Raw genomic sequence first — 26140 nt, 5'->3', positions numbered from 1 at the left:
CTTTTGTAGTTATTTCTCTTTTTTCCAGTAACTTCTTCTTTTAATTTCAATTTTCACTTCCCTTGTTTTTTAGTTAATTCCTTTAATTTAATTTTTCAGCTATTTCACTCTTTTCTGATTTTTTCTTTATATTTTTTCTAGTTTTTATTTCTCTTTTCTAGTTTCCATAATCTTTCTATTCTCTTTATTTATATTCTTTATTCTTTTCTCTTTTCTTTTATTTTTCTAGTTTTTATTTCTCTTTTCTAGTTTCTATATATTGTCTTCTTCTACTTAATTCATATTCTTTCTATTCTTTTTATTTATCTTCTTTATTCTTTTCTCTTTGCTTTTATTTCATCTACATAATTAAATAATTAAATCAATAACATTTTAGAAAATTATAACAAAATGGATCCAATCGATATGAACCAAAGTATGGAAGAAGTTGTTGATGATGATTTAGTCATTCATATTTTTGATGAATACGCCGACAACAATTATGAAGATGAAGAGGATGAGGATGATGAGGATGATAATGATGATGGCTATGACAGCCAGGGGGAAACAATCATCTTAATCGACGATGATGATTATATCGGCGATGATGATGATGACGTTTTAATAATTGACCTCGATCCTGAGGAAGTTAGTTAATAATTTTTATTTTAAATTAACTTTTAAAAATATCAATTTAATTTAAATTAACTTTAATAAAATCTTTAATTTTTAGATGTTGGAGCTTTTCGAAGATGAGCCTCAAAACTAGTTTAATTTTTAAAATAAAAGTACATATTTTTGAAATTTACGCATTTATTATTTCCCTTACTTTTAGCATATAGAGGTGGGGGTATTTCTGCGTGCGCAGTGAATAGTGGGGATAATTTGCGTGCGCATTTGAAAGTGTAGTGGGGTTAGAGAAAGAGTGGGGATTGCAGCAATATAAGGCGAGTTTTAAAGCCATCAAGTCATTATTATTTCAGGTTTTGAATTAGCAGTAAGTTTAATAAATTATCTATTTTCAAAGACTTTTTTCAGCTTTATTTTCTAAGTTCCTTTTTTCAGCTGTATTTTCTAAGTTTATTTTTCAGACATATTTTCAAAATCTTTTTTCAGATATATTTTCTAAGTTTCTTTTTCTAGATATATATTTTCTATGTTTTTTCAGATATATTTTTTAAGTCTTTTTCAGCTTTATATTAATTTTTAAATTATTCTTTTATCATTACAGGTTTATTTTAATTTCAGTTCTTTGTTTTCTCTTCTTTGTTTAAGGTTTCTTACCAGTTTTTAAAAAATGGATCTAGAAAAAGTCAACTCTGTTGGGCGTTTTGAAGGATACCTACCGACAAAACCGTTAGCGGAATTGATGAAAGATGGACTTTACTATGTCATGAAAATGAAGAAGGTCCAGACCAAATATGGACCTAGGATCATAGTTGAGATTGATGCTGATTTCGTCACATACTTACCAACGAGATTCATCAAGCTCTTCGAGGATGAACCAACCACCTTGAAAATGATGAAAGAAGCTGCGATATCGAAAAAACTTCAAATGAAGTATCTTGGAGGATCGTATAATGTTGTTGAATTTAAATTATTATAATAAATTGTAAAGAAATGTATATATTGGAAAAAATTTTCAAAATAAACACACAAAGTTTTACCTATAAATTGGTTTTAAATTTAATTTCCTTCTCCTCTTAGTATAAGTTATTTTTCAGAATTAGAATTAGTTTTATTTTCAAGAATTATAAAAATATTTAAAGGATAGGTTATTTTTTTAAATAAGAAACATTGTTTTAAATTAATATTTATTTTTGAAAACTTAAATCTATATTTACAAAAAAGATTAACAATTTTCGTAGAAAGATTTTAAAGTAGTAGTATTAATTGTAGAGTCAGTTTCATCAATTCCATTAGAAATAGCACTTATATATTGGTTTGGAGGTTCCAAAAACCATTCTTGAAGAAGTTTAACATTTTTTGCGGCACAATTTTCGATATAAAGAGTATGATGTTTACAAGTCGTTAACAATAATTTAGTTTCCAGTTTTTTCAACGATGGACAATTAAAATCTTCTAAATTTTGTACATTTAGTAAGTATTTCTCTAGCCAATTTTTCTTTTCTAATCCTTTGACGTAGATGGCACTAGCACCTCGCAGGATTCCTTGTAGAATAGATTGAAGTTCATCGTATGGTACGTCTCCTGCAGTCCAATCAATCCCATGGTAATTATGTGTTAGCCAAATATTTTCACTTTTGTAGCGTCCTCGCAGTGAATTCCAAGGACAAGGAGGTTCAAAAAGGTAGACGAGAGGCTGTGCATCTGGTTGAAGAGGAAGTATTGCCAACTCTTTAAAGACAAACTCGTTGTTGGCTCTTTTAAAACCTTGAACGTCTACAATAAACTCCATTTTGAAGCAGAAATGAATTTCTAGCCGAGAGCAGCTGCTTTTATAGTAATCACCCCCACCACTACCACATTATCCCCACTCCTTTACAATAGTTTCTTTACAACGCCGCTGATTGGCTTATATTGTATGACGCGGTCATGGATAATTAGGCAATAGGCGGTGGTCTCGGCTTGCATGTTAATTCCTGCTTCAAATTCTAACCTCACATCAACTGATGTTTGTTTTAAGAACTCATTTTGTTTTGAACAATCAATAACAATTAGAGGAAATAGACTTTTAAAAATATCCTTTGTTAAAATAGGTTTTGAATCTTTACCATAATAGGATGATTGAAAATTAGCGTACATTTCATAAAGTAGAGAGTACTGATTTTGATCAAAGTTTAGATTTAAATTTCCATAAGGATAATATTGTGAATTTAAAAAGAGTTTAACATTTGTAATATTGCAATGGTCAAAATGACAGGCATATTTTTTACGTTTATCTTTTCTCGATGTTTGAAATCCAACAATAACATAACGAGGTTTCTCTAATTGCGTTGATGTTTTAATTTGCCACAAAACTTTTGAACTTGTAGGAATTAAAGGATACTCATACATTTCCCACGACCTAAAACTTATTGAAATTAATGGATCCTTTTCAATATATTTTAACAATTTAACTTTGTTTTTGTCAGAAGGTAAAACGTATGGAACCATCCATTCAAGTTTATTGATAGAAATTTTAAATTCCTCATCCCCTCCTTGTCCTGTTTGAATTACGGCATTCACGTCAGAACGTGCTCTTGTTAAAATAAGTTCATGTTTAGCGTTCATAATGATTTTTTTATAATCTTCAGCAAAACCAAAAATCATGCTGAGTGGTATTGTGACATCAAAATATCCATTTTCCAATACAAGTCTTGCATCAGCTGCAATTTTTGAATATCCAGCATTTTCAATAAAATTTAGCTGATTTGATGTTTGGGAGGTGTAATTTTTCATGATTGTAGTATGTTTAACGTATTTGCAGCGATCAATTTCAATACCATTTAGTTCATAGCGAATTTCATCAAACAAAAAGCATACAGCATTATTACTTAAATGTACGTTTTGTGTAAGAGTAATTCCATCATTTTTAGATAATCTACCAAAAATGTGTAATGAACTTTTACTAGGTAAAATGCACAAGTCTTGATGTTGTACTGCGATTCGAATTTCATCGCTATTGTTAAAAGATGAAGATGCGTATGGTTGATGAGCATGAATTTCATAATGAGCTATTGACTCATCGAAATTCACTGCTGCTGGAATATTGAGAAGTTTGTCCATTTTTATTGCAACAGCAACCAAAAAATATGTAGATTAATTGTCTTGTTGTCTTATTTTCTTTCCTTGAACTTTTAGACCTAGTTCTTGCAGAAAGAGGCGATTCTGAGGTGTTAACACCTTGTGAGATAAATTTAGACTGATTGGATTCTTGCATGTTGGCTGACTTTTATAGTTTCCACCAACAACAGCTCTTTGATTATAAACGATTCCCATTACAAAGACTTTATATGCAATCGAATTGTTATAGTTTCTCCTCTAAAATTGATTAAATCACCGTCCTGATCGACAATTCGCAGCTGTATATTATGTATTGTCTTGGTGGCAATCGGAAGGTAAATGACGTGAGCAGGCACTTCCACAATCTTATATCCTGGTGGAACGCTAGGAAAGAATTCATGGATAGTGTGAACTTTTTGGTTATTTATATACGCTCCAGATGTTATGTTGCACTCAATTCTAACTGAATTAACCTTTAAAATGGCTACAGGCAAATCAGAAATATGTGCTCTATGAGATGATAGTTTCTGCGATGTAAATCCCAACAACTTACCAATCGAATCTTTAGGTTTAAAATCAATTGGTAAATTAGATTCAACAATACTGCGTAATGTATTATTATTAGGTTTTATAGTAATAACAGTTCCAGTTTTTACAAAATTTTGTAAATATGATTCAATATCTTTAATTTCATAACTTACAGTTGGAATATCAATTACTTGATTTCCAACGTAAAACTTGTTATTTCCTTTATCAATATTGGGAATTGAATTAAAAGTCAATAGTTCGACAAGACCAAGTACATAACTTTTATTTGAATTTAGTTCTATTGGAGGGAAATATTCAGCTCCTAGAACTGAAGATTTTCCTGTTAACGTTAAAGTAAACGAATCACTCATGTTGCTGTCAGATTTTATACTGAAAGCTTACAGGTGTTACATAGTCTTATAAAGGTTAAAACAACTCTTAATATTTAGTTGATTACACAAAAATTTGAGACACAAGTGTCCACATACAAATGTATCATAATTTTGATATCTTTTATGATTATATTTTATTAAGCTACCATCACCCAAGTAAATGACAAGATCTGTTGGTGGAGCAAGGTTGCCAAAACTATCAAAATACATTGTTTCGTTTTTGAATTTTTTATATGCTACCCAATGTGTTCCAGCACCTTCTTTATTATCAAGATTAATTATTCCTGATTCATACTTGTAAGGACCACTTACAGGTAGTTCATTTCGCATAAAAATACCACGAAAATGGGGTATTTTGACAGCTTTGGCATGCTACCACAGATCAAAATCAGTTAATGGACGGTGAGGTAGCTTCAAAACAAGTTTTTTGTTTTCCTTCTTGTAGTTCTCTTTTTTCTTGATGCTCGTTTCTTCTTCTTTCTTGATGCTCGTTTTTTAATTCCTTTTCCTTGAATGTAGGGTTTCAAGTGGAGACCAAGTCCTTGTCGATAAGGTTTAAGGTGTAATCCATTTCCAAGCGATATGGCTTCCATGGATCTATTGTGACGTTGAGCTTCTGCAAGCTGTTCACTAGCTGTTTTAGCCTTATTAACAGCCCTTGCTATTCCTGAAGCACCTCCAGCAAGTGCTCCTAAAGCACTAAGTCCAGCAAAAATTGGAACTAGCGGTAAAATTCCACCTACTTTAGTAGGTACAGGAAGAATTCTAGGTGATAAAATTTTGGATTTACCACCAACATTTTTTATTGCTTTTCGTGCACCAATCATAGCTGCTCTTATTGATTCTTCAGCATTATTACCAGGAGCCATACTTTTTCGAGCAGCATCAACAATTTTTCTTAACGCTATTTGCTTCTTCTTACACATTGTTTTACTATTTTTCTTCTTTATAGCTGATTCTCTTTCCATTCCCATGCCTAATTTTGATTTGGCTTTCATGGTTCCGGATATAGCTAAAGCAGCTGCTCTTTCACTTACACCAGAATCTTTAGCTGTAACACGTTCCCAAGCTCTCTTAGCTAATACTTTATCTGCTTTGTTTCTAGCTTGAATATTTTCACGATTTTGCGAATAAGCAATGTCGTGTTGTTTACATGCAGCGTCCAGTGGATTAATTCCTTGGTCACCTCGTGACAAACGCTTAGCCAACTTTGTACCAGGCCCACAGAATTGGTATCCTGGTAAATGTAACTCAAACGGTAAACTATTGATGATACGATTGATTAAACCTTTTCCTTGATAGCGACCTTTTTTCACCTCCTGATGCAGAATCATACTTCACTCTACAATGGTTGACGTGAAACTGACAAATTGACTATAAAAGCTGGGTATTTATAGATTTTCAAGCAGTTACTGTCAAGATGCAGTTCACGAAACAACCTGTCGCACTGCCAATCTCTAGTATAGATGTTGAAACTAATGAAAAAAAGATTAAACGTCACGGTAGTCTGTTTTCAGACAGCATTCGAGCAGTTTTCTGTGGCCCCTCAAATTGTGGTAAAACAAATGCTCTTATTTCCCTAATAATACATCCAAATGGTCTAAGTTTTGAAAATATTTACCTCTACTCTAAATCTCTACAGCAACCGAAATATAAATTTTTAGAAAATGTAATCAGTCAGGTAGATGGTGTTGAGTATTTTCTATTTAGTGAACATGAAGAAGAAGTATCTCCAAAAGATGCTAAAGCAAATTCAATATTCGTTTTTGATGACATTGCTTGTGAAAAGCAAGATAATGTTAGAGCTTTCTTTTGTATGGGCAGACATGTAAACGTTGACAGTTTCTATTTATGTCAAACGTATGCTCGTATTCCTAAACATCTTGTTCGAGATAATGTTAATTTATTGGTTCTATTTAGACAAGATGAAAAGAATCTGAAACATGTATACGAAGATCATGTTAATACAGATATGAGTTATACTCAATTTCGCGATTTATGTTCAGAATGTTGGAAATCTGACAAATATGGTTTTGTTGTTATTGATAAGGACCGTAATTTTAATGAGGGAAGGTATAGAAGAGGATTTGATTGCTTTATTTCACTATAAATACAAGAAGTTCATTGAATTTTTAATTAGTATAGTTTATATTGTCTCGAAGAAAACATGTACCGAAAAGAGCAAGAAACGCTTCGTCAAATAGCAAAAGCAAGTGATGCTATTAGGCGGAAACATCGTTTACTCAAAATGGGTAAAGAGGCTGCAGAAACAGTATTGAAAGAAACTTTTCAACCAATAGTAACACCCCTGGAAAAGCTGGTGAACATAACTGACATACCTTTCAAAAATATTAAGAAAGAAAAAGTTAAAAAGGAGGAAAATGATTTTTCTTTCTCAACTGCTGTTGATGAGGAAGAGGAATTTGATAAAAGACTACTCAATGACAATCTATTTGATAAGAGCAACAAGTTTGAAGAAGAAGGAGAAGAACTTAATTATGAAAATTTGACAAATAAGTTTATTCAATTATTGAATAAAAATAGGAAAAGTTTTTTAGATATGGTTTATGGAGTACGTAAGCTTCCTAATGGTTTTTTTATTATTGGTGATACACTAGTTGATTTAGAAGGTTCACATATTCAACTTGCTGGAAAGAAAAAATATTTAAAAACTGCTGGGTTGCTTGAACTTTTATTTCGACAAGAACCTAATCCTGCATTAATAAGTTCAGATGATTTGGAAAATTATAAAGAAATTCTTGTAGCTACAAATGCACACCGAAAAAATTATAGTTCCAGTGGACTTGTCAACGTAACCAGGAGTTCTAAATACACTGTTGTCATTTCAAAACTTTTTAAGGGTACGCCAAAAAAGGGTAGTGGTGTTTTGAAGAAGAAGAAGCTTGGAAAGAAATTACCTCAATTTATGATTTCAAAGAAACAATTTAACCCAGACTACATCTATTGGGATGATCCCAATTAACTAGTTGACCGTTTACGTCTGCTAGTAGCATCACAGCAAGCTGGTAATCCAAGCCATAATAATGAAATTATGTCAATCATCGAAGAACTACGTGAAGCTCGCATTATATATTAGGAGAGTACAAGCAAATAGAGCTTAGTATTAAAATGAGCATTGATGTGTTTGGACATCCCTTGTCACGGCCTCTTGCAAGTCGTGGACTTCCTGGACCTTCTGGAATTGGTTTTAAAATTACTCCAAGTGAACAATACGACATTGATAACAAAAGACTTTGCAACGTTCAAGACGCTGAAAAGCAACGAGACGCTGTAAATTTAAGACTTGCACAGAAAATTATTAAAAACGAGAGAAAAACAGTTTTTCAAATTACATCTTCTTTAAGATCAGCTATTGATGATTTGAATCTTTATATCCTAATTATCGAGGATAAAGTAAACGAAAAACTTAAAAAAATTGAATCACAGCAAAATTACATTATCAAAGAGGCTAAATTTATTCAACAGTGATGGCTGATCAAAAATTAACAGTTGTAACTGAACTGCATAAACAAGCTAGAAAAAATTATCCTCGTCGAAAAGTTCAAATGCGTGGCATCGATGAAACCTGGCAAGCAGATTTGGTTGAAATGGTACCTTATTCTTATTCTAATAAAGGTTTCAAATACATGCTCACAGTTATAGACATATTTTCCAAATATGCCTGGGCTGTAGCTGTAAAGAGTAAGAATGGAAAGGATATTTCTTTGGCTATGAAAACTATTCTCAAACAAGGTCGAATTCCAAAAAATTTGCACACTGATAGAGGCAAAGAATTTTACAATTCTGAATTTAAGAGTTTAATGCAAGAATTTAACATTAATCTCTATTCTACCTATAGTAATTTGAAAGCCTCAATTGTTGAAAGATTTAACCGCACTCTAAAAAATATGATGTGGCCTGAATTCAGCTTGCAAGGCAATTATAAATGGATTAATCTTTTACCAACTCTCATGACAAAGTACAATAATAAAAAGCATCGTACTATTGGTATGAAACCCAAAGATGTCACCGTAGAAGATACAAGAGAACTGCTGAGACGTATCCGTAAACTACGTAGAATTCCGCTGAAAAGATCAAAATTCAAAGTTGGAGACAGAGTTCGAGTTAGCAAATTTAAAAATATCTTTGAAAAAGGATATACTCCCAACTGGACAACGGAAATATTCACCGTGGATAAAGTTGAATCAACAAAACCAGTTACATACAAGCTGAAAGATTACCAAAATCAACCCATCGAAGGTGGTTTCTACGAAGAAGAGTTGCTGAAAGTCCAATATCCAGATGTTTACCTTGTAGAGAAAGTTCTCAAGACTCGTGGTAATGATGTATACGTGAAATGGCTTGGATTTGATAGCTCACACAATAGTTGGATAAAAAAATCTGATATGTAATATAGTTAAAGTATAGTTAAAGTATAGTTAAAGTAACGTTAAAGTATAGTTAAAGTAATGTTAAACGAATGTTAAAGTAACGTTAAAATAAGTTAAAGTAAAGTTAAAATAAGTTAAAATTTAGTTACAATAAGTTAAAGTAAAGTTAAAATAAGTTAAAATATAGTTTAAAGTTATAACAAGTTAATGTAACTAGATTAAGGTTTTTTTAAAATAAAGTAGACAGAAAATAAAGTGAACGTCTTTTATTCAAACAACCATATCCTCCTCCTCTCTGTAACAAATAATTTTTTTTTCTATTTACATTGGTTCATCATCGTCGATTTCTAGAATTTTATAGTGTCCCCATGCAAGGGTGTCGGTGCTGTTTTCTAAAAGATACCTCTTATCGACATAAGGACTGAGGGCAATTTTCGTTTGTTTTAATGTTTGTACATTATGCAGTTTTGACTGAATACAATATTGCGTCCTGGATTGAATTTTAACATTTCGCAGACAGTACACATAATCTTCAAAACTAATATCTTTTTTTACAACTCCAGCTTTAACACCTTTAGCCTTTTTTATTAAATCTTTCCCTTCAACTCGCACACTATACATTTTGCTCCGCAAGCCAACAAATTCAGTCACAATTTTTCCACAGCATTCATCCTTCATCAAACCTAATATTTTTTTGTTGGCTTGCGGAATACCGTAAATATTATTTGCTGCGTAATCAGAAGTGTCGAATTTATGAATATCTTGTTTCATATCAGTGTAAATGTCGGAGCACTTTATTTCATAAATCAGGCTATCGGTGTCGGTGTACAATAATTTTAATTTTTTTTCATCATACTTTTGCAACATATAATCATAGTGGAAGTCATAAATTAATGTTTTTGACACATCCAAAACAGTCAAGCCAACATACAAAGGTTTGTTCATCAAAACTTCCATTTTCCTAAGTTCAACAGCAACTAAATTCTCATTAAAAATGGCTCTGCTGTGAAAATTAGGTTTGGAGATAAGTGCTTCAGCTCCATATATACCCTCCCACTTTGTCACGAGTTTAACATCTACATGTTTTCGCACGTTCTCCATTGTTTTTCCAAATACCGCGTTATTCATTAGTTTGAATAAGTTTTTCTCGAATTCGTTACTAGCATTTTTTCTCTTCAAGGTATTAAAGTCAATATAACTCTTTAGCCAAGTAGATTGCTTGAATTTTAAGACGCGATGGATTTTAACTAAAACTAAACCGCTGTCAATAGCTTGTTTTAAAGCGCGATAATGGAGAACGTACTTTTGTTTCGGTAGGAGGGTAGTTAGGAGCTTCTCCTCTTTTGACCCTGGTGGCTTCGAGCGTTCAGGGCAAAATGGAAAGTCGCTATGTTTATCATGAAGATGATCTGGATAGTCCAGGTCAACTTCCAAGATGTACCCAATTGGTCCATCATCTGAAATGTTAAAATCAAAATCATTGTCAATATTTTCAACCCACCCGAAGCCACCATACGGAAGCGGTTGAATCATTGCCCAACCGTACAAGTTGTTTGCGTCAAAGTATACGATGTAAGACGTGTCCTCATTTTTATCAAATTGTTCCATGTAATGATGGTTAGCTTTAGCGTAACGATTAGTGCACTGACTAATCCCACCTCTTATTCCTCGTTCAATAAGCATTACCATGTCAATGTCTGTCAAGAGTTCAAGTCTTACTTCCGTATACTTTAACATTGCGTCCCAAGTCAAACCCGGTGTAGTATAATAGTGTGCTGCATCTAAACCGTATGCTAATAAACACTGATCCCTGAAATTTTCAAAAATGTCCGCAAGTAACAAAATATCCGTTTTCATGTACAAGAACACATAATCACCTAGATTCTGACAATTAAACTCACTCCACACTTTCTGCGCATGTGCGTAATCTTCATCTGAAACATTTGAATCGTTCAAAGTGCTGTAAAATTTTTCTTTAGGTGGTAATTCTGTTTCGTCGAGATTTTCCCTAGAGTAAATGTATTCATAAGGAAAAACTCCTTTTCTCGTTAACAATTTAATTTTGTCGTCGCTGTAATTTGAAAATACAAAATTTACAATTTTATATTCATCGAGATAGGAAGCTAACTTGTCCAATGATGATGCCATAAACTTAAAAGAGTCAATAAAACGAAATTTTATTGAACTACCCTTTATATTCTTTGTAAAACTGATGTACTTTTCTTTATTAATGGGAAGAAGATCAACTTTACCGTCAAACTCGGTAGCAATAGCTTTGATGATAAAATGAGCATCGTAACCACTAAGGTTATGAAATACAACAGGTATGGTCGACGATTCATGATAATTAATATTACAATCTTGATGTGCAGGGCCCCGATACTTCCCGGTTAGATGACAATGGTCTCGTACTTTTATATCACTATGAGCAAATTTCTTTTTACAAATATGACATGTACTTGCATATCTAAAATCAGTCAGCTGTTGTAAACTTAATACTTCCATAGGTACAGGATTCTGAAATCTAATGTTTAAATTGTCAGCCAAGTCTTTAAGCTCTTTTGAAAACCATTTAGCAGGATCTTCCTCATCTCGAGGAGATGCTTTGTATATAGACAAAGAGTCATTAAAGCCGCATTTTACATAAAATCCAATACTGAGTGTTTTATGATTTTGAATCACGACAGTATTGGATTCTTCTTGAGGTGAATCTGCAGGAATTAAAAGACTCTCACAATCCGCGTAAATGATAAAAGGTACGCGCTCCTTGTTATCAAAATTTTTAAACTCGACAAAATTTTTCCCAGGATTCGGCAGCCTAATTCTGGTATCGTTCATCTTCCTACAGTTTTCTTCGTGTTCGGTAAGCATCAAATCACTTCCAAAATAATGGAGGCAACGATCGCAAATGTATTTTTTAGACCTATGCTTTGACAATTGGGATCCAACGAGCTTGGATAAGTCTTTGATCCAAACATAGTGGTAGTTAAAAGAAAGGATTGTTAGATCGTCTTCTTCTTCTTCACTTAGGCTTTCATCAATGTAATGATCTTCCACACGTAAGAGATTAATATGTTGCTGTTTTTTCTGTGATGTGAGATGTAATGGATAAACATTGAATTTTTCATCATTTTTTGAGCGTCCGTATACGTTTACTGAAATATTTTGATTTAGAGATTCAAATTTTGGAACATCTTTAAGTGAAACAGGGAAATTAATTCCTGTAAAATTAAGTTCGTCTTTATACATCTCATACTTAGAAACTCGATGTGCATTGTTTTCAATTGGATGAAGAGCAGACAAAACTGACCATTTAAAACATTGTTGATCAGCATTTTGTACATTCATGCAGGCATGTCTTAAGTTAATGACAGCTGGTAATTTAATATAAGAACTTGCGCTCATAGGATTGTAACTGTTAATGTTAACTGTTAACCTTTCAATAGAATGAAGTCTCCAATTAGAATCTTTTTCTTGGAATTCTTCAATTCTTTTTAAGGTTATCTGTTTAACATTAATATTATACCAGTCGTCTAACGGGGTTGTTAAAAAAATTTCAGCCGTTTTCGCGATAAATGTCTTAAGATCAGACATTTCTTGTTTACCATCAATCGAATCTTTTACAAATTTCCCCCCCAAAACGGTATACACTTTCAACGGACCATAACGGTTTAAAGCTTTTTGAATATTAATTTTAAACAAAGCAAAGGCATCATCAAGGAACTCATTAATGTCCTTGTAATCTAAATTTATAATAGCACTAGTTTGCAACCGTTCATCAAATGCTGCTTCAATATCAACCCATTTCATTCTATCATTCGATACTTGCACACCCGCACCTTGTTTCATTGACAAATCAAAATGACAACGCAAGTATTCTAATTTTTGACTTAAATTTAGGCACCTAGATCTTTGGGATGAAGAGAAATCAGAGTTATGCAAAAATTTCCTGAAAATGTTCATAAATCTTTGACATTTGTTTTGCCATTCACAGGCAGCAATCAATTTTTCATCACCAGTCATTGACATTACATTGATGAGTTTACATTCCGCGCATTTAATAAAATTGTCAGACTCCTGACAAACTTCGTTAAACTCATCGATGAGGATTCGTTGTCGAGACTTTTTTGTGGTCTGCACTTTGGCATCTTAAATGCTAAATTTAAAAAAAATCCTGTAAATAAACTAAAGAAACACACTTAAAACTAAACAAAACCTGAAAAAACACACACTTAAAACTAAACAAACCCTGAAATAGAAAAAAATCCACCACCACCTTAAAACTAATGCAAAATAGAACACAAAATAAAAAAAACCTATAATAAAGAATCAATAACTCCTAAATTCAAAACGAAAAAAAAACTCTGAAAATTGTCTCTGAAAATTACTTTGAAAACTCTGAAAATTCTAAGAACTCTGGAAACCTGAAAGTAGTCTGCTGCACCATTCAAGATGCAACTGATGCTTGTGGCCCGCGCTCCGTAACTTATACCCCAGTCCCCACCAATACGCCGCGCCCCACTACTCGAGCGTCGCGCGCATCTCCCTACTACACTCCACAGACCACTACGATGAGGCCCGCTACTCCTCAGTCGCACTCGCGACTCCACTCCTACCGCATGCCTAATGGAGTGAGCGCCAATTATAGGGTAACTTTAGGTAAGTAAGGTAAGTATAGTAGGACACCAAGAGTATTAGCCGATAATCGAAAGTGACGCCATCTTTCAAAGGCAACCTCTAATTAAACTCGGTCAGTAATTTTAGCGGGAAACTTAAAAAATACCAAGGGATTTAAAATTGAAAAATAAAAATTTAAATATCCCGCTAAAGGGTTTAGAATTTAACGGTGGCGCCATCTAGCGGTGGCAGCCAAAAATAAAAATGTCGGTAAATTAAGTGGGAAATTCAAAATACCCCACCAAGCGACTTGAAAGTTAAAAAATTTAAATTTCCCGCCAAGGGGGTTTGAATTTACAGGTGGCGCCATCTCTCGGTGGCAGCCAGATGTCGGTAAAACAGAGCACCCCCTCTAACACACTTGAAAGTTCAAAAATAAAAATTTTAATACCCCACCAAGGGGGTTTAAAGTGAGAAAAAAATAAAATGGCGCCATCTAGCGGTGGGAGCCGGTACTAAAAACTCGGTCGGTAAAGTAGAATACCCCTCCTAACACACTTGAAAGTGAGCTATTAAGAAATCTACCTTACCGACCGTCGGTAAGTGTTCCAGGATCCCCATAGCTCTACTACTGATATCGAAAATATTTTTATACTTACATCTTAGTCATATCGTTTTTTGTGCAAAATTATGCTAAAATATGACTAAATTACATGTAACACTCAATTATACAGAGTTTAAAAGCAAATCATCAAAACATGTAAAATTTGTGATTTTTAAAATTTTTTGAAAACATTTTTATACTTTAATCTTAGTTATAAAATATTATTTTTTAAAAAATTATGCTAAAATGTGACTAAATAACATGAAATGATTAATTATACATAGTTTAAAAGCAGTCCATTAAAAAATATAAAATTTGGAAATTTGCGATTTTTTGAATTTTTCGAAATCATTTTTATACTTACGTCTTAGTTATAGGACAGTACTTTTTTAAAAATTATGCTAAAATTTGACTAAATAACATGTAATACTTAATTATAGAGAGTTTAAAAGCAATTTACTAAAAAATATAAAATTTGAAAAATTTCGATTTTTTGAATTTAAAAAAAAAATTTATACTTACATCTTAGTTATAGGACATTGTTTTTGGCAAAACTATTCTAAAATGTGACTAAATAACATGTTATACTTAATTATAGAAAGTTTGAATGCATTTTAAAAAAAGTGTAAAATTTGAAAATTTTTGGTTTTTGAATTTTTCGAAAAAATTGAATATCTCCCGTTCTAATTAATATTTTTCAAATCTGTAAATTTATAAACCTTCCTTGGCCCAAGGTCTAACATTCTGACAAATTTAATTTCAAATAGTTCAGCCGTTTTTAAGTGATGCGCGAACAAAGATTCTTTGACATACTGACACACATACATACATACATACATACATACATACATACACGAAATTTTTTATTGGTTGGTCTGTACATTGCTCAGAACTTTAAATTTCGCACATAATTATTCGTTTTAGGCATCAAGGATTCCAGAATCTTTGTTCGCGCATCACTTAAAAACTGCTAAACCATTTGAAATTAAATTTGGCAGAATGTTAGACCTTGGGCCAAGGAAGGTTTATAAATTTACAGATTTGAAAAATATTAATTAGAACAAGAGATATTCAATTTTTTCGAAAAATTCAAAAATAAAAAATTTTCAAATTTTACATTTTTTTAAAAAATGCTTTTAAACTTTCTATAATTGAGTATAACATGTTATTTAGTCACATTTTAGAATAGTTTTGCCAAAAATAATGTCCTATAACTAAGATGTAAGTATAACATTTTTTTTTAAATTCAAAAAATCGAAATTTTTTAAATTTGATATTTTTTAATAAATTGCTTTTAAACTCTCTATAATTAAGTATTACATGTTATTTAGTCAAATTTTAGCATAATTTTTAAAAAAGTACTGTCCTATAACTAAGACGTAAGTATAAAAATGATTTCGAAAAATTCAAAAAATCGCAAATTTCCAAATTTGATACTTTTTAATGGACTGCTTTTAAACTATCTATAATTAAGTATTACATGTTATTTAGTCTCATTTTAGCATAATTTTAAGATTTAAGTATAAAAAAGTTTACAAATAATTAAAAAAATCGCAAGTTTACAAAGTTTACATTGTTTAATGAATTGCTTTTAAACACTGTATAATTGAGTATTACATGTTATTTAGTCACATTTTCGCATAATTTTGCACAAAAAACGATATGAACGATATGAAATATTTTCGATATCAAAAAATCGAAAAATTTATAATTGTTATTAATTACTATCAAGTTTAATTCAGTAGTATTTTTAAGGTCTCTGATTAAGATTTTGACGTCAAAATAATGCAATTCATAATTATTTATCCAATTTATTCAGTATTCTTTAATTGAAAGAAGTTCAGAGACTTTAAAAATGGAGATGTTTTATAATAAACTAGCTGTCGGACCCGTCTTCGACGGGTTTTAGTTTCGGCTAATACATTTGATAGGGTTTCTACCAACCAGGAAGTAGCCGGGAATTAAATTTTACTGGGAAAAACTAATAATTAGTTACCATTAACTATTTCGTGAGGAAAATATTACTATTTCAATCAGTGATAGATTTTTTTCTATCAAATTTGATATTCAGGAACAGTATTTGGCAACTTGTAGTACTTTGTGCGTTTGTAGTACTGCAATTAATGTATTAAAAATTAATCCTAAATTTACACCAGCTTTTGGACCCTCACAGCACCGGGATATTCAAGATATCCCAGAGACGTCCTGGGGATATCGATTTGTTTTCGGAAGTTTGGATATCTCTGGGATATCCTAGGGACGTCCATGGATATCCAGATGATATTCCAGGGATATCCAAACTTCCGAAAACAAATCGATATCCCCAGGACGTCTCTGGAATATCCTGAATATCCCGATGCTGTGAGGGGAGTCAAAGAAGAGTCTAATTATAAATAATTGTCTCACAATTAGACAATTAGACAATAAAAATTAAAGTAAAAAGCAGTTTTTAAAATCAAATTAATATAATAAAACTTTTTTAATTTGATAAGAAAATTCCCGGTTTTTCCTGGTCAAATTAAACTCCCAGCTATTTATCGGTTTCCCCGCGCAATTGGTAGACACTTTGTCAATTCTATTATGGTAAACTAAATCCCGTCAAAGACTGGTACTGGTATATAACATATTTTCTTAAAAAAGAGTATTTTCATAAAATAAAAATAGGGTAGACTGGGGTAAACCCGCTCACTTTTTTCAGATCGGCTAAAATCTAGGAAATTATTCTCTAAATCCAAGTTAATTTATATCATATGAAAGCTTATGATTTCTACTAAAAAAATAAAAAAGAGTTTTTGATTTATCTTTTTTAGTTTTACTTAGAGAAACTTTTTAATAAACATACCAAATTTCGAAATCACAATTTTCCAGAGTAAACCCGCTCACTTTATCTTTTCAAGACGGAACAGTTTTATTTTTTAAATATTAAAGTTCGTCTTATTCCCGTCTTAAGTATGATTTATTATTGATAATTTATGAGTTATATAAACATTTCCATAAACAACAAATTGGTTTAATAAATAATGAACATAGATTTCATGAATTATAACTATGGATTTAAATAGTGTTATATTTTATTAAGAGAAAGTGAAATGTAGTTACAATTTTGGTTTTAACAAGTCATAAATTTAGTTATTGTTAAAATATAATACGTGAAATTATTTTATTCTAAATTTTAAATTTAAAAATAAATGAGCGGCTTTACCCCGACTTCACGTGAGCGACTTTACCCTGAGTGTATTCCTCACACTTTAGAATAAATTTAATTAAATCTTTTTAAAATAAGACAAAACTATATATGTACTTCGAAGAAGGACATCCAATAGCAACAAAAAAAATTCGCCAAATAAATTAAGACTCAAAAATAATGATCGAAAAACTTAAAAATCCAAAAAACGTTTTTTTTCTGATACCTCTAAAAACATTTGATCGCCTCTGATTCTATGTTGAATTCATGAAACTAAACGAAAGTTCGTTAATATAAGTTGAATGTTAAGTACTATTCACAGTACCAATATCTCCATCTTAAGTTGAGTTTATAGCGTAAAATCGCTAGTGAGCGGGTTTACCCTGTGAGCGGGTTTACCCCAGTCTCCCCTAACCCCAAAAATACTGCTGAATTAAACTTGATAGTAATTAATAACAATTATAATTTTTTCGATTTTTTGATATGGAAAATATTTTTATACTTACATCTTAGTCATATCATTTTTTGTGCAAAATTATGCTAAAATATGACTAAATTACATGTAACACTCAATTATACAGAGTTTAAAAGCAAATCATCAAAACATGTAAAATTTGTGATTTTTAAAATTTTTTGAAAACATTTTTATACTTTAATCTTAGTAATAAAATATTATTTTTTAAAAAATTATGCTAAAATGTGACTAAATAACATGAAATGATTAATTATACATAGTTTAAAAGCAGTCCATTAAAAAATATAAAATTTGGAAATTTGCGATTTTTTGAATTTTTCGAAATCGTTTTTATACTTACATCTTAGTTATAGGACCGTATTATTGGAAAAATTATGCTAAAATTTGACTTAATAACATGTAATACTCAATTATAGAGAGTTTGAAAGCAATTCATAAAAAAATATAAAATTTTAAAAATTTCGATTTTTTGAATTTTTAAAAAAAAATTTTATACTTACATCTTAGTTATAGGACATTATTTTTGGCAAAAATATTCTAAAATGTGACTAAATAACATGTTATACTTAATTATAGAAAGTTTGAAAGCATTTTAAAAAAAATGTAAAATTAGAAAATTTTGGTTTTTGAATTTTTCGAAAAAATTGATTATCTCCCGTTCTAATTAATATTTTTCAAATCTGTAAATTTATAAACCTTCCTTGGCCCAAGGTCTAACATTCTGCCAAATTTGGTTTCAAATGGTTCAGCCGTTTTTAAGTGATGCGCGAACAAAGATTCTCTGACATACCGACACACATACATACATACTACATACATACATACATACATACACGAAATTTTTTATTGGTATATTTGGAATCCTTGATGCCTAAAACGAATAATTATGTGCGAAATTTAAAGTTCTGAGCAATGTACAGACAAAAGTCTGATTTTATATATATAGATAGATATTTTATGATAATTTTCCATAATTTTAGATTTTTTGCCAAAGAATGGAGACTTTTAAATAAGTAAAATATTTTTGAAGAGCACAAAAATAATAAAGCTAAATGCCATAAAAAAGAAGGAAAAATATTGAATTTTAAGAAATTCGGTTTTTTGAATTTTTGCTAATTTTCCATAATTTATATTTTTTACCAAAGGTTGGAGACTACTAAATACGTAAAATATTTTTGAAGAGCACAAAAATAATAAAGCTCGATGCAATAAAAAAGAAAAAAAAATGTTGAATTTTAAGAAATTCAGTTTTTTAAATTTTTGCTAATTTTCGATAATTTTAGATTTTTTACCAAAGGTTGGAGACTATTAAATAAGTAAAGTATTTTTGAAGAGCACAAAAATAATAAAGCTAAATGCAATAAGAAAGAAGGACAAATGTTGAATTTTAAGAAATTCGGTTTTTTGAATTTTTGTTAATTTTCCATAATTTTAGATTTTTTACCAAAGGGTGGAGACTATTAAATAAGTAAATTATTTTTGAAGAGCACAAAAATATTAAAGCTAAATGCAATAAAAAAGAAGGAAAAATGTTGAATTTTAAGAAATTCAGTTTTTTGAATTTTTGTTAATTTTCCATAATTTTATATTTTTTGCCAAAGGGTGGAGACTTTAAAATCAGTGAATTATTTTTGAAGATCACAAAAATAATGAAGCTAAATGCCATAAAAGAGAAGAAAAAATGTTGAATTTGAAGAAATTCAGTTTTTTGAATTTTTGCTAATTTTCCATAATTTATATTTTTTACCAAAGGTTAGAGACTACTAAATACGTAAAATATTTTTGAAGAGCACAAAAATAATAAAGCTAGATGCCATAAAAAAGAAGAAAAAATGTTGAATTTTAAGAAATTCAGTTTTTTAAATTTTTGCTAATTTTACATAATTTTAGATTTTTCACCAAAGGGTGGAGAATTTTTAATAAGTAAATTATTATTGAAGAGCACAAAAATAATGAAGCTAAATGCAATAAGAAAGAAGGACAAATGTTGAATTTTAAGAAATTCGGTTTTTTGAATTTTTGTTAATTTTTTATTTTTTGCTAAAAAGTGGAGACTATTCAAATAGTAATATTATACTACCGAAATAGCTATTGGTAACTAATTATTAATTTTCCGGGCAAATTAAATTCTCGGCTTTTTTCTGATTTTCCAGATTGGTAGAAACATTGTTAAATGTATTGGTAGAAACTGTTGTGTGTAGTTGTTTTTAAAATTGAATTAAGGTTGTAATTCAATAAAAGACTTGAAAGTAATTTAAATTACTGAACAACTGTATTTATTAAATAAAATGCATACTGTAATTTATACATAAAAGTTAACCAAAAGGTTTATGTGATACATTTTGTGAAGACTTGTGCTTGAACCGTACAAGTCAATTGTCGAAAAGTAATGTAAGTGTCTTTCATATTTTGCTGAAGGCAAGTTGAGGTATATACCTAGATCGGAATTACAAGAGTTCCGATGTGTACCGAAACAACCCGAAAATTTTGGAAAAACCCACGAAGGTAAAAATGGCGAGTTTCATTTGCGGATGCAAAACCCTGCAGTTATTCCCTGGGTCTCGAGTGGTTAATCTTTTTATTAGGTTGATTTTTATCTTAAGTTTACGTGCCTTTAATGGGTTTTAGCAGCTTAAGTAAAGAAGGTATAAAATCCTAAGATAACATGTTTTTCAAAACTTTTGTACATAGGTAATATAGTTTTTAAATCATTACAATTTTATGATTTGCAGATGTTTCCTTTTTCTCTTGGAATTTGTAGAAAGTGTGTAACTATTGTAATATATATGTATCATACAAAAAGGCATAAAGCAATTTTAGTTTAAATTTTGATAAACCAAACATGTCGGCCCCCTTGAACTGCCTACGTTCAATAAAAGGGATAAATGTTAATGGTCGTATGTAAGCACTATTTGGACTTTGCACAGTAACTGTACGAATAACACCATCCTTTCCTGGGTGGGTCGCGATTATACGCGCCAACTTCCATGCCATTGGGGGCATATTGTCTTCCTTGATGACCACCAGTGTACCAAGTTTAATGGTACTTTGATCTGTGACAGCTCGCCATTTACTCCTGGAAATTAGTTCGTTAAGGTATTCCTTATACCATCGGTTCCAAAAATGTGGTTTCATTTGTTGAGCGGTCTGCCAACAATTTAACCTATGGAACGTTGCGCAAGTCTGATTGTGGTAAGCTAGTCATTGGTCTACCAATTAAAAATGACCAGGTGTTAAAGGGAGAAAATCGTTTGGATCTGATGATAAAGGAGTAAGAGGACGGGAATTCAGGATTGATTCAATCTCTACTACATACGTGTGAAGTTGTTCATACGTTAAGAGTGAGTTGCCTGCAGTGCGTACAAAGTTAACCTTAAAAGATTTTACTGCAGCTTCCCAGAGACCACCGAAGTGTGGGGCTCGAGGTGGTATAAAATGCCAAATAACTTCCTTTTTTGACAAATAATTTTGAACTTCTTTACTTTCTTCATAAGCACGAAGAACATTAAAAAGATCTTTTATTTCATTATTCGCTCCAACAAAATTGGTAGCATTATCAGATGAAATTGAATTTGCAACACCGCGACGAGAAAAGAAACGCGTTAAGCATGCAATAAACGCATCTGTTGTTAAATCACTTGCAAGTTCTAAATGGACAGCCTTTGTGGCCAAACAAACAAATACTGAAACATAAGTTTTTACCTTAGTTCTATTTCTATGACGGTGTTCTTTTATAAAAAAAGGTCCGCAGTAATCCACCCCTACGTGAGTAAAAGGTGTCTTAAAAGACACACGATCTTTTTATAAATTTCCCATCAAATACCTTGTCTCTGGAGGTTTCGCTCGAAAACATTTAACACATTGTCTGATAATATGTCTCGTAGTGTTGCGTCCATTAATAATCCAGTAAAATTTGCGAACCCCGTATAAGGTTGATTGAGCACCAGCATGGTGTCGTTTTAAATGCTCATCGCGAATGATTATTCTTGTGACGTTGTGATGTTTTGGTAAAACGGTAGGATGTTTTTGTGTATCAGGTATGTTTGCGTGTTCGAGTCTTCCCCCCACCTTAATAAGATCCTGGTCTAGGAAAGGATTCAATTTAAAGAGACTACTTTTCGAGTCGACTGTCCCGTTACGTTTTAAAGATATTAATTCGTCGGGAAAGCTTGGAAGAGTTTCAGTTTTTATTGGAGCAACACGTGATTTTGAGCAAATAAGAGCAGATTCATGATTGCCTTTATTATCGGATGATCGAAGATATAGACAAGCTCCATATGCCTTTTCACTGGCATCACAAAATCTATGGAGTTGAAATTCTGTTGCACCTGTCATTACAATACATATGTTAAATTAAAATTTATTTAACAATGGGAGGTCATTAGTGTATTGGAGCCACGCCTTTTGAATTTCAGGTGAAACAGGATCATCCCATGCAAGTTTTGTTTTCCATAATTCTTGAATTAAAATTTTGCCAATTATAATAACTGGTTGTACTAAACCGAGAGGATCGAATAATTTTGCGATTTCGGCTAAAATACTACGTCGTGTTATGGGTCCCTTTAACTCTGACAACTTCGTGGTATACAAAATAGAATCGGACTTTGCATCCCAATGTAATCCTAACGTTTTTACTATTTCTGAATGATCTAACGTTTGTAGGGAATCGGAAGATTCAGAGGACAGATCTTTGATCAAATTGGGATCATTTGACGCCCATTTGCGTAAATTAAACCCACCCTTGGAAAGAAGTTGTATTAGTTCATCTCTAAGTTTCATAGCATCTTCAAATGTTTGAGATCCTGACAACATATCGTCGACATAAAAATCATTTTTTAATACCCTTGCCGCTTCAGGATATGATTCACTTTCATCTGAAGCGAGTTGAGCTAATGTACGAATTGCTAAAAATGGAGCACAGGCTGTACCAAATGTTACTCTATTTAATGCAAATATTTTTATCGGTTCGGATTGATCCGAACGCCACAGAATTTTTTGAAACAGGGAATCTTCGGGACTTATTCGAATTTGTCTATACATCTGCTGAATATCTGCTGTAAGCACATATTTAAATGAACGAAATCTAGTTAAAATAGATACAAGATTATCCTGTATAACGGGTCCAACCAATAGAGTGTCATTTAAAGAGAGTCCGGTTGACGTTTCTGTTGAACCATCAAAAACTACTCTTGTGTTAGAAGAAAGGCTATTTTCTTTGAATACCGTGTGATGTGGTAAATAATATCCCCCCTCACTATTTTCATCGTCAATAATTTCTTCCATATGTCCTTCATCGAAATAACTTTCAATACATTCAACGTATTGTTTTTTAAATTCTGGCTTTTTCGCAAACTTTTTCTCTAATGCTTGGAATCTATATAGGGCTGAATTACGAGAATTTCCCAGATCATTTTCTTTTCCATTAAAAGGAAGTTTTACTGTATACCCCTTTTCATCTCGCGAAACGTTCTGAGAATAATGTGCTTCACACATTTCTTCTTCTTTCGAACGTATTTTTGAAGAATCGTCTGGTTCTAATTCCCACAAAATTGGTAAATCTTGGAATTTAATTAAATTACATGAAGTTTGAATAGGATTGGAGTTACTAACATTTGGATTTGTGTAGCGACCTGCGATAATCCAACCTAACTTAGTTTCTTGCAAAATAGCCGTTTGTCCTGGCACTTTAATTTGACCGGAACCTAAAAGTTCATAATAAAATTCAGCTCCTATTAAAATATCTATTTCGGCTGGCATATGAAATTCTGGATCGGCAAGACAAACGTGGCTTGGAATTTGGAATGATTTGTTTTCAATTGATATGGAAGGCATTTGACTAGAAATCTCTGAGAAAACAAGAAATGACATTTCACGCTTGATGTTGCTGAAACAAGATTTAATCGTGGTTGATGTAGAGTATTTAATTTTTGTTTGTAAATTCTCTACACCATTGAGTTGAAAATTGACTGGTTTTTTACGCAGTCCGAGAATTGTAGCAAATTTATCAGTAATTGAATTACATTGTGAGCAACAATCGAGAAGAGCCCTACATTTATGATATTGACCATTTTTATCTAAAATTTCAACTACTGCTGTTCCTAAAATTACATGAGATGGACTTTTAGGCTGTTGTACATGACTCTGTGGTGTTGCAATTTGTTTCTGTTTGAATTTTGGGTTCAAAGTGTAAAAGTGTATTATGTCTTTTTTACATTTTTGACACGGCTGTTTTCGACAGTCGATTGTGCGATGATTTTGTAAAAAACAATTATGACAAATTGCAGCCTTTTTAACAAAATCATAACGTTCTTGGGTAGACATGTTTAGAAATTGAGCACATGAATACAAAGGATGTTTTTGTGAACAAAGAGAACACGATACTTTACAGTTTTCCTGAAACTGTAGTTGATAAACATGTTGATGGTGGTTTTGAATTAGATCGAATGTTAGACGAGTGTTTGGAATTAGTCTTCGAAGAATTAACAGATTTGAATGTGGAATGATTGGCCTCAATAACTGATCTTTTTTCTAAAAACGAAATTAAATCTTTAACCGTGGGAAGTTGAGTCGTTCCCGTGGCTTCATCCCATCTTTCGCGTATATAATTATTAAACTTTAGTTTAATTAAATAAACAATTAAACTGTCCCATTGTTCAACAGGTTGATTTAATGCCTTTAATGCTCTAAGATGTTTTTGTAAATTATCAAGCAATGTGCGTGCTGTAAATTCCTTTGAAAGTGCGGGAAGTTCAAATAAAGTTTTGATATGATTTTCTACAATAAACTTGCGATTATCATAACGATTCTTTAAAAGTTCCCAAGCAATCAAATAATTATCAGCAGTTGTTTCTAGCGACGCAATGACTTCGGTTGCTTCATCTCTCAAACATGCTCTTAAATACATAAATTTACTGATATTTGGAATATCCTGATTATCATGGCACATCGACTTAAAAGAATCATAAAATGCAAGCCATGTGTCAAATGTACCATGAAAAACAGGTGTCTCAATTTTTGGCAGTTGGAAATGAGAAGGGAAGTGCGTCCGTCTTTGAGTTGGTATTTCATGGGATTCTAAATTTTGAACTGAATTTGTACGCGAGGAAGATTGTACAGACCTTGTCGATAATTCAAGTCTTTGAAGGAATTTTTTTGCTAACCCGCTAATTTCATAAAACCGATCTTCAAAAGTTAAATGTTCTGTTTCATGAATTTGCTTGTTTTCCTCACCAGGTAATAACTCTTCTATTTGTTTTTGAATATTATCAAATTCTTCCCATAAGGAGTTATGTCTGCTCAAGCGACCTTCTAAATCTAATGAAAATAAATCAGTATCATCGTTTATTTTTCTCAACGCAGTTTCAAATTTCGTCACCGATGCTTTTATACTACCGCGTTTAATTTTTAATTGTTCAAGAGTCAACGCCATAATTGAAAATTTATATCTCACTCTTAATTCAGAACATTAACACTTGACATATAGAGATAACATATGAAAATGTAAAAAAGGATTAGGACTATTGGTAAACCACTAAACTTACTACTTCGAAGTCAGCCGATTGATGATAATGAAATATTTCTTCAATTGGAATGGATTTGAAGATTCACCTTTCCTTTGACCTGATGTAGTGATGTTCACCTCCTCTTGGAATCCTGCTGGTTTCTTCGATGAAAATTTGTTAATCCATTTTCAAGAAATTGTAATTCTTATGAAATTATCTTTTTTAAATGTCTCTATAGAAACCGTAAAAACGTTCAGGGTTCCACTCACTAATTGTCATTAAAAGTTCACTAAAAATTTTTAATTGTTTAAAGGTATTAAAAACTTCTTTAATTTTGTTACTGAATAACTGATTAGTTATTTAAAAGTCACAGTTCATATGTACTCAATTTGAACATTATAATTTTGATGTTCAAATACTTGCAATTTCACAAGGCACATGTGTTCATATGAAAGTCTATTTTAATTTGCAGAATTTTAGTTTTGGAATTACTAAAACAGCTTGGTATTCACTTGTATTTGTGCAAGATTTTGAAATCATCAAACACTTATTCGATCACTAATTTTGAAATCACTAGTGAATTTATATACATATATATGCATAACTTCATTTGAAATATTATTGATATAATTTTCAACGAAATATCTTGCAGTTTCCGGAACAATTATTCACAAGTTCACTTTTCACTGTAAGAAATCCGGCTCGAAGGACCAAAATGTTGTGTGTAGTTGTTTTTAAAATT

At 31.5% G+C, this 26140-nt stretch overlaps 3 protein-coding genes across 3 annotated transcripts; all 3 read right to left on the bottom strand.

The window, feature by feature from the left end:
* Window positions 1-2481: 2481 nt before the first annotated feature.
* On the bottom strand, window positions 2482-3708 carry LOC122503071. Its single transcript, XM_043613492.1, has 2 exons — window positions 3160-3708; window positions 2482-3033 (listed from the first exon to the last, which is right to left on the bottom strand). The coding sequence occupies exons 1-2, from the start codon at window positions 3706-3708 to the stop codon at window positions 2482-2484; spliced, it is 1101 nt and encodes a 366-aa protein (XP_043469427.1).
* An 18541-nt stretch (window positions 3709-22249) lies between these two features.
* Window positions 22250-24217, bottom strand: LOC122503070. Its single transcript, XM_043613491.1, has one exon. The coding sequence runs from the start codon at window positions 24215-24217 to the stop codon at window positions 22250-22252; it is 1968 nt and encodes a 655-aa protein (XP_043469426.1).
* Window positions 24218-24278: 61 nt separating this feature from the next.
* LOC122503069 lies at window positions 24279-25325 on the bottom strand. Its single transcript, XM_043613490.1, has one exon. The coding sequence runs from the start codon at window positions 25323-25325 to the stop codon at window positions 24279-24281; it is 1047 nt and encodes a 348-aa protein (XP_043469425.1).
* Window positions 25326-26140: the final 815 nt, after the last annotated feature.

Source organism: Leptopilina heterotoma, unplaced genomic scaffold (genome assembly GCF_015476425.1).
Source record: "Leptopilina heterotoma isolate Lh14 unplaced genomic scaffold, ASM1547642v1 Lhet_242, whole genome shotgun sequence".
Lineage (NCBI taxonomy): Eukaryota > Metazoa > Arthropoda > Insecta > Hymenoptera > Figitidae > Leptopilina > Leptopilina heterotoma.
Note: the sequence above shows the minus strand (reverse complement) of the source record. Positions and strands in the feature narration are given on the sequence as shown.